Source organism: Barbus barbus, assembly GCF_936440315.1.
Source record: "Barbus barbus genome assembly, chromosome: 26".
In the NCBI taxonomy this organism is placed as follows: Eukaryota; Metazoa; Chordata; class Actinopteri; order Cypriniformes; family Cyprinidae; genus Barbus; species Barbus barbus.
The window spans coordinates 27469800-27483970 of NC_136754.1; the positions used below are offsets into that span (position 1 = coordinate 27469800).

The 14171-nt window shown below is 35.5% G+C and overlaps 2 protein-coding genes across 2 annotated transcripts in view; both read right to left on the reverse strand.

Annotated features, from left to right (window-relative positions):
- The window catches only part of LOC306846144 (tyrosine-protein kinase JAK1-like), an 830156-nt gene that overhangs the window by 584134 nt on the left and 231851 nt on the right, over positions 1–14171 (reverse strand). The gene's annotated exons all lie outside the window — the stretch shown is intronic.
- Positions 1–14171, reverse strand: part of LOC306845908 (histone-lysine N-methyltransferase 2C-like) — a 112985-nt gene that overhangs the window by 38095 nt on the left and 60719 nt on the right. The window contains exons 15-25 of the mRNA XM_079378922.1: positions 12607–12726; positions 7470–7586; positions 7260–7364; positions 7037–7141; positions 6475–6656; positions 5976–6140; positions 4445–4554; positions 4241–4354; positions 3519–3725; positions 1017–1142; positions 202–306 (exon numbers count right to left, since the gene is read on the reverse strand). Coding sequence (XP_079235048.1) covers positions 202–306; positions 1017–1142; positions 3519–3725; positions 4241–4354; positions 4445–4554; positions 5976–6140; positions 6475–6656; positions 7037–7141; positions 7260–7364; positions 7470–7586; positions 12607–12726 — 1456 coding nt within the window. The remainder of the gene's footprint in view (positions 1–201; positions 307–1016; positions 1143–3518; positions 3726–4240; positions 4355–4444; positions 4555–5975; positions 6141–6474; positions 6657–7036; positions 7142–7259; positions 7365–7469; positions 7587–12606; positions 12727–14171) is intronic.

Here is a 14171-nt window from a genome sequence, read left to right on the forward strand (position 1 = left end):
GGTTTGATCTAAAATGTATTAACGTGGATGTTAATGATAGATCAGTCTACATTAGGGGTGAAAAATTCATGTGATCCTGCCTTATGCACTTATGCTGTGGCATTAAGATGTTAAAAACTAATGAAGACTGAAGATAGTGATTTAAGATCCAACATAAGCTACCAGAATGTCATCGTACTGAAAGTGTTGAACGATACTCACTCTCATCTCTGCCTTGCAGGGTCTCAGAGCCAGTGGAGTCCTTCCTGGTTTTGGTTCTGCCCGGCCCCATCCGGTTCCTCTGTCTGACCATGAAACCTCCGATACCTGAATGAAAGTGATTTTTGTTCAATAATATTTTTTCTTTTACATTTTGAATTTTGAGAGAATTTTATAGTACCAATTAATATTTATGTAATAATTATGATCCACTTTTTCCCACTGAAAATAATACAATATTCTTTCTATTTTTTTTTTTTATTATTATTCAATTAAAGCAATATTTCAGGTTAAAATAGAGACTAGCTGTGTACTTTTTTCTGCATCATGGCTGATTTGTAGATTGTACATACATTTCTATTTTTTTTTTCTTCATTTTCTGCTCCCCCCCCGCCCATTTCCTCTAGCGGTAATTTTTGACCCCGAAGACCACAAGTGTGGCTTTTTTTTTTTTTTTTTTTTGCCTTTTCAAATCATGCCCTCATTTTTTGTGTGTCCACATAAGAAATGCCATAAGAGTCACCAAGTTTCTTACCGTTCCGATAAAGCTATAATTTTTGTTACATTTTTGGTGTATGCAAGAAAGTAAGTTATTTTATCACAATTTTTTTTTTTATTAGATTAATAAAACAAGAGAAGCTCTGTGCCTTCTACTCTATTCCTTTTTCTAATTATGCATAATCGCCCTGTATAAAGTACAATCATGCATGAACATACAATTTCCAGCATCCACCTGGAATCGACAAATATTGAAACGAGGAACGCTCTCATACAAAGGAAAATGTGGTTATACTCCACTGAAGCATCTTGTCTCTCACCTGGGCGGTAGGGCTTCCTCTTCCTCTTCTTGCAGGGATCTGTGTCTTTAGAGTCGTCTTCTGCTGTGGCCTCTCTCTCTGGGCTGGAGTCTGACTTCACCTCACCGTCCACCATCTCCCCTTCTGCTGCAAAACACACACAGACAAACGAATACACACACAGCTGTCAGGAACCACACACCTGTACGCAAACCCTGTACGTGAGATAAATGTATATTTTTGAAAAATGTCTAAAAAAATTACGCCTCCTCCCCCCCTCAAATTAAAGATGCAGTCCGTAAGTTTTGCCTCTGTGTCGCCATCTCTGTTGAAAATCTGGAATTGCAGCCAAGCGCGGAATTATCTTTATTACGTGGGCTGTACTCCGGCACGGCTTCAGCGCAGATGAATCTAATGTTTTGAGGTGAATGTGTAGCTGTCAGTCACCGCACCGGTGTGAATCAAACACTTAATAATCACAGATTCTAGCCTACGTCTTGGAATATATGACCCAAATCAGAATTTTCACCGGATATTGTCATCTGAACAAGTAACAAGTCTTCCATGTTTGTTCTGCCCAACCGAGGGAAAAAGCATTACAACAGATCACATCAAACCGTGCAAATTATTGTTGTTATACTTTATTCTCAAATGATTAATGTTAACAACATCAGCATTAATCTAATTGTCATGCCATTCCAATTTCATATTAAGAAATTCTTTTAACCCCAAAAGCAAACTATGCTCCCTTCGAAATGGTTTTCTTTAGAATACAAATCTTGGGTAATCCCAGGCTATCTGTAATCAGAAGCACACTTAAAACTGAAATATAATTTCATTTCATTCACAAGTGTTTCATAAACACACAATCCTTTCTGGATTACAATCCGCCATCAAAATGATACATTTAATTATTCTAGCTGCTGTGAGAAAAGGCTATAATTTAGCTGACACCTGCACATGCGATAGCCTACTAGCCGTGACAATTTGACACAGTGCCATGCTCGAATTTCCCGCGGAAACATACCCGTACCACTCAAATGAGAAAACATTATTATAAGCTAACCGCTGTGAATCTGGCTAAAGCAAGGCGATTAGTTTTGAACACTGGCTGGTTATGTACTTTCTCAAATATTGATTTCGGATCATTTTTAACCAAAAAAGTTACAGACTGCAGCTTTAAAAAATCCTCTCTCACAAGAGTCACTTAAGAGTGGAATTCCCCCAATTTTCAAAAATGAAATTCAGGGACTGAATAAATGTCTAAAAATCCTGATTGAAGTATCACTATAAATCTTTTTACATAATAAAAAGATGGCTTTAAAAAGATCGGTATTGGTGATCGGTATCGGCAGATACTGCTTCCTGTGATTGGCCTCCTGATCCTGATCGTAGCACTCCTATTGATAATTATCAGCCTAATAATTATTGACAATGCAAGTTACAATTCTAATATTTGTGTCTTCAATGCTTCACTTTCAAACATTTAAATTAGGGATGCATCGATCCGATACTCAGGATCGATATCGGCTCCGATACGCATAAGCGCTTTCTGCTGCTCTATATTGGAGCCTTACTTATTACAATACTTTTGCGCAATGAAAGATTATTAACAGTCTTTCTTGTTCTGTCCTATCTATCATATGTTGCTGCCTTCATTACTGTGCTATAGATTTAAAAGTAATGTCTTTTAATTTTATAGTAGCCTATATATTTATATATAAATGTATTTGCTTGTTTTTTTCATGAATGTATTTTACAACAATTCAAAGTCCACTTTTCACTTTTAATTCTAAATAAAAATGTTTCACTAGGTTTTATAAAATTGTGCACCCATGGAGTATCTTTTGCTGTATTACAAACCAAGTTTATAATAGTATTTTTGTCATAGATTATGATTATATATTTTTTCATTTGTTATTTTTCATTAAAATTATGTTATCTATATGTAGTAGTTTAACACTATTGTGTTTGACACGCAAAAGAGTAACACACACAGAAATATAGAAATTCTACATTGATTAAAAACAAACTGTGCTGGTATCGGATTAGATCGGTATCGGCAGATACTCCGAATTTTCAGGATCGGATCGGTTCTGAAAAAAATGGTATCGTTGCATCCCTAATTTAAATCATCAAACTTTTGGCAGCATACTGGTGAAATGCTACAAACTCGGAAATAGTGTACAATGTACACATGTGTAAATAAAGTGACCACTGTATTCCCATTTACTATCAATAAGCAGTAATCAGGAGTTTATTAAACTCTTAGTTACTAGAAAATATTTGTTCCCTAATCTAAAGTGTTACCCTACCTATTCAATTGCTGACTAACTGTGCAGGTACATTTATTTATTTAAATTTTATTTCATTTCAACACTTTAATTTTTCAACTCTGGTGTAGGTTTAAATGATCTTAGTTTGGTTTGAGTTTGGTAAAGTTGTTAACCTTAATTTTGCTCCTCGTACACGGATATGAAACTGCTGCTAAAAGAAGTACGGTTGAGAAGTAAGAAGCAGTACTTTTGATGTTGTCTCTGTCTCTGGAGAGTTCAGTCTGTGGGTCTGGAGGCGTCTGCAGCACGGCCACACTGTTCTGGTTTATGATCTTCAGCTTGAGTTTGGGTTTGGAGCGTCTCCGCCGCGAGGCTGCATTGGCGAGACTCTGGAGCTGCGACAGACCAGACTCTGTGAGACAAACACCGTCCTGGGTGTACGTCCTCGTCAGCTCTGTGGGGCAGAAACACAGAGGAACCTCATTGGAAAAACGAAGAACCGACTCAAAAGAACGATTCACTCAAATCGCACATTGCTATGACTTGTGAGAATGTTCTACTCTACAAAGAATAACATACGTCTTTAATAGCGAAGCATAACCAGAATTAAATATAGAGATTTCAGCAACACTTTACGGTTCCATTAGTTAAAATTAGTTACTACATTAACAATAAGCAAAACATTTGTTACAGTGTCGATTCAACTGTTCATTGTTTGTTCAGGCCCATTAAATAATATTAACAGATACAACCTTTGATTTTAACAATGCATGTAAATGTTGAAAATTAACATCAACTAAGATTATAAAATGCATTAGAAGTTTTTTTTTTTTGTTAGTTCATCTTATGTAGTTAATTAATGTTAACAAAATGGATCCTTATTGTATAGTGTTACCAAAACATCTTTCAGTTGACTATAATTTGACACTAAATATGTTTAAAAAGAAATAAATAAATACACAAACAAACCGTAATGTTTTCGTAAAATGGCATCATTACCAGGATCTCTTGCTTTTGTGACTCTCTGCGGCATGAGAACAGACTCGACTAAATCCAAACAAGACTTGGCCGGCGTTCCAGGTGCTGTGTAATGACCACACAAACACACAATGTCAACCAAAAAAACGATTTATAAACGTAAAACAGACTGGATTGTGCTAAAGCAGTGTTTACGGGGAGAGAGGGGGGTGTGGCCTTGGCACAGATTGCAGTCAAAGCTGGTATCGGCAATCTTCTCCACCTCCTCCTCTGAGTGGATTCCCTGACACGAGGCGTGCATCCACCTGCACACACGGACACAGCATGTTTGTACTACAGATATGAATGACACGTACATTTTTTTTTTTTTAAACCCTATATATATATATATATATATATATATATATATATATATATATATATATATTAGTGCTGTCAAACGATTAATCTAATATATTTGTTGGTTTTGATTGCTTCAAGTCACTTTGGATAAAAGCATCTGCTAAATGATTAAATACAAATGAATATCTCAAACTACAAAATGTATTTAGGAGGGGTGTGCTGTTACTTTTCTACATTTCATCGTCTTCTACTTTTAGAATCTGCAATTCTATTTGACAATAAATGGGCAAAAAATGTAATTGACTTATGTTTAAAGGAGGAAACGAGTCAAAATATCATTGTAGGTGGGCACTTTTCACTAGGGCTAGTTAGCAACCATCCAGAACACTCCAGTAACCGCCAACCACATATTAGTAACTGCATATGAACACATAAAAAATAGAGATCAAGCTATATTTTTGTGTAATGAATCATAATTACAATTATTCTTATTCAGATAATTTTTAAAACTCAGAATAACGATATGCTATATTTAAAAAAAAAAAACTTTTAATGCTCAATAATAAATAAATAAATAATCATTTATAAAATGTAAAAAAAAAAAAAAAAAAGAATACACAAATTTTATAAAATATAAACTTAGAAAAATACAACTAAAATAAAATACTGTTTATTATTAGCAGTAGTAGTTTAATTTTTGCACTATATTTATAAAATATTGGGGTTATGAATGATTAGTAGCATTTATCAGAAGATCTCATACTGAAAAACTATTTAAAAGTTTGGGGACATTTTTTTTGATGTTTTTAAAATAAGTCTCACAAATGCTGCATTTATTTGTTAAAAATACAGTAAAAACCGTAATATCGTAAAATATTATTACAATTTCGATTTTTAAATATTTTAAAATTCCTGTGATGCGAAGCTGTATTTTCAGCATCATTACTCCAGTCTTCAGTGTCACATGATCCTTCAGGAATCAGTCTAATCTGCTGATTTGCTGCTCAACAAACATTTCTGATTATTGTCAATGTTAAAAACAGCTGCGCTGCTTAATATTGTTGTGGAAACTGTGATACCTCCAAAATCTTCATAATTCTTTAACAGAAAGTTAAAGATTGTGTGTAACATTATAAATGTTTTACAGTCACTTTTGATCAATTGAGTCCCTGCTGAATAAAAGCCCTTTGTAACTCCTTACAAACCACTATTTGAACACATCATCAAATATATTTCATACACATATACTGTTCTGCATGAACCAGCATCTCCTGTATCTAGAAGGTATCCAGTTTGTTTGATGGCAGTGATTTGCGAAGTTGAAAGGAATCCAAGGGCCCCAGCAGGTACAAGCACAGCCCAGACCCGAGTGCTGGACGCTCACCTGTCACACTGGCGGCACTGCAGGATGATCTCCTCCTCGTTGTAGTCCTGCTGGCACAGCGGGCACGAAGCCAGGCTGGCGCAAGGGGCACACTGAGTGTAATTATTCTGCCACTCACACCTCAGACCCGCAGACGTGGAGCCGCACTGCGTACAGGACACACACCTGCGGGACGCCAAAGTGGCACAATGACATTAATCACACACCACATGACTCCAGCCACCCTAATAACAGCTCACATCAATACATGACAAGTAAAATAATTATCATGAATAAAATGCCTTTTGTTAACAAAAGGTCCTTCATTGTAAACTAGCAAGTATTCTTAAATTAACCACAAGAACAAAAAGCAGATAAAGCAGAGTTGAAATTATTTTGTAAAAGTATGATTTTAACATAATATTTAAAAAATGTATTTAAAGCAAAGAGTGAATTAAAAACAGACAGATGCATTAATACTAGAAATGTTCAGTTTTTGATTTCATGCGATGTGGAATACCATTTGCATTTCCAGCTCCCATTGGGCACGTTCTGCAGGGGCGGATCTAAGCAGTAGGTGTGGTAGCTGATGTCACAATCGTCACAGAGCAGCAGACGCCCTGGATCGCTGGCCTGACCGCACGCCTCGCACACGGTGCACTCCAAACACCGCCAGCCTTTACTCAGCACCACCTTAGTGATCTGAAGAGCAATGCATGTCACTTAACATGAGGCAGAGTGCATATGAAGACAAGAAAAAAAAAACTTAAAACAGTTCTTTTTTTTGTAACATGGCAGCGGATTCAAAACAGGATTATTTTTTTAGATATTTTAAAGATGTTTATTTAAACATTACATTTGCATGTATTTTTAAAAATATTTTAATTTCAGTCATTTCAGAGCTATTTTGGTTTGTAGCTTAGTCTGTTTTTTTGAAATTTTGAAATTTAATTTTCTTCCCAGGTCTGGCAAGGTCTGGCTTTTTTTTCTTGGCCAGTCATAATTAACACTACCATCAACACCTCTAACAGTATTAGAAAAAAGGAAGGATGTACTGGCCTCATCCTGCTCAGTGTGCTCACCTTTATGTTAACACAGAAGGGGTGGTAACACTGTCCACACTGAGCACAGGCCAAGAGTCGACCCTCCACACCCTGTCCAAAACTCCCACAAACCACACACATATCCTGAAGACACACACACACACACACACACACACACACACACACACACACACACCAGTGTAAGAGAGCAGCAGACTCCACATGTACAGCTGCAGCAGCATGACCACTCAGAAACATTTACCTGCTTCATAGTGAACGTGTCTGTACTAGAGAAAATCACCACTGTATTGTGCATGGCGTTTTCTTCCTCTTCCTTGAATGTGCAAATCGGTTCCATGATGTTCACCTGCAGAGGCGCAAACAAACCGTACAAATAACCAGAAGAGCAGTACAGCGATTTATCCACGTATCAGAACCAGCCGTATAGTAGCGGTCAGATAATGTGACGTACTCCTGGTGTTAGGATTGGAGGGATTCCGTTCTTCATTCTGGCACGGCCACGTCCTCCCCGGCCCGTGACACCCGAACCCCTGGGCCGTCTCCTGCTGGGGAAGCCAGATCCCCGGCCCTGCTGACACCACAGAGACACCATCAGGGTCATCCTCGCTGCCACAGAGCGATCCCCATCAAAAACAAGAATAGGCTAAAAGATTTTCTTTATGCATTAGCTTCTACTTTGCCCTCTGGGAGCTTCCTGTAACCAGTAGTAGCTTTAGAATTGTGATAAATGACACATGAAATTACATTGCAATAATGTTATTCACCAACTTTGCATTTACAATTTCACATTTCTGATCACACAAAGCATTGAAATCCTACACATTTCTGTGAATTTCCATGGCTTTTCCAATACTTTATCACTGCATTTTTTTTTTACACACTACCATTCAAAACTTTGGGGTCAGTAAGATTATTAGGAAAGAAATTAATATTTATATTAAGCAAGAAAGCAGTCAATTGATCGCAAATAACAGGAAAGTAACATTAATACAAGAAAAATATCTATTTTAAATAAATATTGTTCTTTTAAGATTTCAATTTATCAAAAAATCCCGAAAAATGGATTACTGTTTTTACAAAAATATTAAGCACTGTTTTCAAAAATAATTAAATATTAAAAATGTTTCATGAGGAGCAAATCAGCATATTAAAATGATTTCTGAAGGATCACTGAAGACTGGAGTAATGATGCTGAAAATTCAGCTTTGATCACAGGAATAAATTACATTTGAAAATATATTCAAATAGAAAACAGTTATCTTCAATTGAAATAATATTTCACATTGTTACTGTTTTCACTGTATGTTTGGTCAAATAAATGTAGCCTTGGTAAGTATAACAGATTTCTTTCAAAAACATAAAAAAAAAAAAAAACATACTGACCCCAATATTGTGCTCTTAAATATTTCCAAATATATATATATACATTTTGATTTGCATTACAATTCCAAATCTGAAAAGTTTGTTTTTGAAATTCCAGTTTTTCCAATGAACATGTGAACTACTCCAACCGATTTTCAACCAAGCAAAGACGTACTATTTCTTATACAACCAAGCAAAGAAAACCTATTTGACAGTACTGCTACAGCTAACCAAAAACTTCACAGTCATTTGTGAAATGATTTTACTAGGCTGACAAACACGTCTGATGCGTGATTTAATGGAGTGATTAAAGAAATGAAAATAATGTGATGGCCCAGACGGTGAAGCCTTCAACTATTTCTCCTGTCAAACGAACGAGCAGATTCATCTCATCTTCCTCACACTCCTGACGACTCGGTCCTCTGCACTGACAGGACCCAAGCAATTTCAACTGGAGCAGGAAACAGTGTCCAAAGTTCTCTTTTCTCCTTGTGTTTATATTTAATGAACGGCCTACCAGCTCAACTTTAATGCACTGTGATCAAATAACCAACCCAAACCAAACACGGCTCTCCCTCAATTTAACTAGCTGTCACAGCGGAGCAACATTCCCCATAATGACACCAATTTTGCAAAGACTGTGACACTCGGTGTGAGATGGCATCTGAGGGAGCTGCCAACGCGGCTATCAGGCTGTTGAGAGGCCTCGGCCATTTTATTCCAGCGATTTCACTTCTATTACGCTGTCAGCGCATTTCCTTTCCTCAGGGGCTGCCATTCTGACTGTCACAATCAAACCCCTTTCCAAGAATTACACTCCCTCCACATCTACTGTTCCTCTCGCTGGACCATCAGCCCTTCTTTCAACTTCTGCCTCTGCCACTCACACTTGATCGTTTTTTAAATTGCTCCTTTCATCATTTGGTTCATTCTACCTGACTGGGCTTAATATTAAAATATTTTTCAGCTTCTGAATCTTATATAGATTTTCAAGAAATTATTTTATGACTGTAACACACACACATACAGAGTGGGGAAATTTTTTTTTTGATCCCCTGCTGATTTTCTACGTTTGCCCACAGACAAAGAATGATCAGTCTATCATTTTAATGGTACGTTTATTTCAACAGTGAGAGAGAATAAACATTTTTAAAAATCCAGAAAAATACATTTCAATAAAAGTTATAAATTGATTTGCATTTTAATGAGTGAAATAAGTATTTGACCCCTTTGCAAAACATGAGTACTTGGTGGCAAAACCCTTGATGTCAATCGTAGAGGTCAAACGTTTCTTGTAGTTGTCCACCAGGTTTGCACACATCTCAGGAGGGATTTTGTCCCACTCCTCTTTGCAGATCCTCTCCAAGTCATTAAGGTTTCGAGACTGATGTTTTTGGATCATTGTCATGCTGGAATACCCATCCATGACCCATTTTCAATGCCCTGGCCCTGACGGTACATGGCCCCATCCATCGTCCTTTTGATGCGGTGCAGTTATCCTGTCCCCTTAGTAGAAAGGCATTGTTTTCACCTCCATGTTTGACGGTGGGGATGGTGTTCTTGGGGTCATAGGCAGCACTCCTCCTCCTCCAAACACGGCGAGTTGAGTTGATGCCAAAGAGCTGGATTTTGGTCTCATCTGACCACAACACTTTCACAGTTTTCCTCTGAATAATTCAGATTTTCATTGGCAAACTTCAGACGGGCATGTGCTTTCTTGAGCAGGGGGACCTTGCGGGCGCAGTGGGATTTCAGTCCTTCACGGCGTAGTGTGTTACCAATTGTTTTCTTGGTGACTATGGTCCCAGCTGCCTTGAGATCACTGACAAGATCCTCCTGTGTAGTTCTGGTCTGATTCCTCACCGTTCTCATGATCACTGAAACTCCACGAGGTGAGATGTTGCATGGAGTCCCAGATCGAGGGCTCCATGCAACTTTTTTAAAATGCGTTTTTCTGGATTTTTTGTTGTCATTCTGTCTCTCACTGTTAAAATAAACCTACCATTAAAATTATAGACTGATCATTTCTGTGTATATGTAAATGTATAAAATCAGCAGGAGATTAAATACATTTTCCTCACACTGTACATACATACACACACACACACTTGTCATTTCAGTTTATATAAATTAATACATTATTTTATTTTACATAATTTATTTCTTTTACTTAAATTTAATAAACATGATTAATAAAATGCATTAGTCATTAATGCATTAATCATGCATTAATCAACCAAAATATGAAAAGAAAATGCTATTTCTAGTGTTAATAATTAATACAAATACTACAAATTTACAATAAATGGAATCAGTTAGTATGTACTAAATTAATATCAATTTAATTATTATAGATGAATCATGATTTATGTGAAAATGTTCACACACAGGTTTTGTGCACAGAATGTTTTCTCAAATCTAACTAAATTTCATCTCCAGCTAAAACACTGTAAATATATTGTGAATGTTCAATATAACACTCACTTCTTACAAAGACAAGGACATTACCACCATATTAATGCACACTCTTATTTACACAGTCCAAGATTCTTCTTCCTTCCTCTCCATCATCATCTTAATGTAGATGCTGTCTTTTCAGTGACCCTTGACATGTGGCAAATACTATCCAACATGCTCGTTGTCAAGACACGACAATGCGTCGGGACCTGGTCTGGCCCCGTGCCCAGATGATTATCCGGGCGGCTCCAGTGGCTCAGGAACAGATGGATCCGGAGCCCAGCGAGAGCCAACATGGCCACTGCGCGGCCCCTGACCCTCAACACACAGCACATCTGCTCTGGCTCACAAAGTCAACACATTCACAACTCATTTTCATTCATCAGCCCGAGTCAAGCCGGGACGTGGAAAGAAAAGCACTGTGCATGCTGGGAAAAAAACCTGGTTAGGATGTATTTTGAAGCCACAGAACATGTTAGTGTTCTCAGTGGTTGTTTCTGACATGAAAACTGCAGCACTGAATTTGTTCGGTCCAAATCAAAGCGGTCCAACATGAACATTGTTATGACTACATTTTCAATGTGTCTGCCCTGCGGTGACTCTCGATCCTCTGCGTGAAAAGTCAAGGGTCTGCAGTGCTTTATATTTCATACAGCTGGTATTTTCTAGCTCTTCCTGCCCTTGAAAATGACTATTTATTCCCATTACTTGAAAATGACCATTAACAGTGATATGAATTCATATCTTACAGAACACAATTCTGGTATTTCTTTAAAAACACATTCTGCTGTGTGTAATTATTTGGAAACCAAACACCTGCTGCTGAGACTGAGGATATCTGGGGAAGGTTCGTTAAAGAGATCTAGCTTTCTAAAATTTTTACACCATGTCTACACTAGACGTGATCAGAATTACATCAGACCATATCAACTTCTCTCTCTCTATATTATTTGAATACATTTAAAAATTATTTTCATATATACAAAAAAGAAAAAATTATTTATATACTTATTTATATACATTTAAAATAGATCTATATTCATTTTAAAGTTTAATATAAATGATTTATAAAATAATTATTAATAATTGTGCATTCTTTAAACTATAAAACAATTATTAAAATATATAAAATAATAAAATCTTATGTATATACATTTTAATATTTATTCACTGATATCATTAATTTATACAATTATTTATTTCTAATTTAAATTTTTTTTATATAATATAATATAATTTAATATAATATTAATTAATAAATATCCTTAAGTATTTATCAATATTAATAAATAATAATAATTTAAACTAATATATATATATATATATATATATATATATATATATATATATATATATATATATATATATATATATATATATATATATATATATATATATATATATATATATATATATATAAAAATGATATATAATTTAACTAATAACCTTAATTAATTAAATTAGACAAATATCATAAATACATGTATTTATATTTATTCAAAATGTTTATATTTAATATTTTATTTGTATAAATACAGCTATAAATGACAGCTATTTATATAATTAAATTAATGTTCAAAGAAATAAAATATTAAAATGCATCAATAAAATACATGAATTCAATAAATTCAAACCAAATATGTTATTTCCAGTGCAGACAGCTTGATTGACTATAATGAGAAGAGTTTAGTTTTGTCATGTCCGGTGTAGACACGGTGTTAGCTGAACAACCACTGCAGGGCTGCTGTGTAATATTTGGCTGTATTTACCACACGGATTATCCAGGCGGCCATGCTGTGGGGCTGCCTGCTCTTTAGCCCGTCCCAGCCCTCAGTTGGGTCAAGGGACCATGAGGGGGAGCTCGGTCTGCGGGACGCACTCCATGCTCCCTGAAAATGGGGTGGGTTAGAGAGAGAGAGGAGGAGATGTGGGCGAGAACATGCAACAACTTAAGCAGTACAGCCAGCATAGAAACATACAGATACATGCATGTACAACACAGACATGGTTAACAGAGAACATGACACATCAGAGCTGTGAATGAACTCAAAACATGACATCTCAGACAAAGCGTTTCCTGAAAAAATACATTCAATTATACTGCTCTCAAACATGCAAACAAAAATGTTCCTTCTACTGTAATCTGTATATGTGTAAGAGATGTTTTCTGTCAGTCTAAATAAAGTGAAAGACAGCATGCGCAAATGATGGAAAGAACCGGCGAAACTGCATCATCCGCTCTGAGAAGATGAGACGTGCTTTAAAAATGTCATCAGTGCCTTAAGAGACGATTTTTAAAGGTCAAGAATTAAAAAGAAAAAAAAAAACTGACTGTGTCCAAACAGGTTTAAAGGCCTAAACGTTTGGGGTCGGTAAGATTTTTTGAATGTTTTTGAAAGTCTCTAATACTTAACAGGGATGCAAAAATACAGTTAAAACAGCAATATTATGGTATATTATTATCATTTAAAATAACTGTTTTCTATTGTATGTAATCTATATGTAATTTACCCTTCTGAAATAATTCTAATGTGCTGATTTGATGCTCATGACACATTTCTTACTATTAATGTTGAAAACAGTTGTGCTGCTTAATACTTCTGTTACAAAATGTACAAAACACCAATCATTTAAAACATGAGTCTTTGTAACTTTATACATGTCTTTACTGTCCCTTTACCCTCAATAATTTCATAAATAATGCATTATGAATAATGAAATATTAAATAAAACTTATGATGATTTAATTAATAATAATAATAAATCTTACTGACCTTAAACATTTAAATTAATGTTACTTTAGTTTGTTACTCTCCTTGTTTGTGTTACTGCTTGAAATTATTTTATTTTACTTATATTAATTATTATTATTAATTTACATAATATTAATTTAATTACCCTTAAATTGCTCATTAAATTAATTAGATTTAGTAGTATATAATAATCTAATATGAATATTTTAAGTTTAGGTATGGGGTATGATTAAGGGATGTAAAATATGGTCACACAGAAAAAAACATTAATATGTGCTTTATAAGTTCTAATAAACAGGCATTATGCTAGTAATATGCATGCTAATAAGCAATTAGTTAACAGTGAGAATTGGTCTCTATACTGAAGTGTTACTGAGAGGCCTGGCTGGCATCAGAAGGCTTGTGCTATTTTTGTTGCCATGACAACAGAGACACTCGCTGTCTTGTTTACAAATGTATGTGATTATGTCAGCATGACATCACATGACTCCAGCACACGAAGAGTGCAAAAAAGCAGGCCTCTTACAGCTGCCTAATTCCTCTAATTAATCCGTTTGTGGCTATAAAGTTAATTAATACTT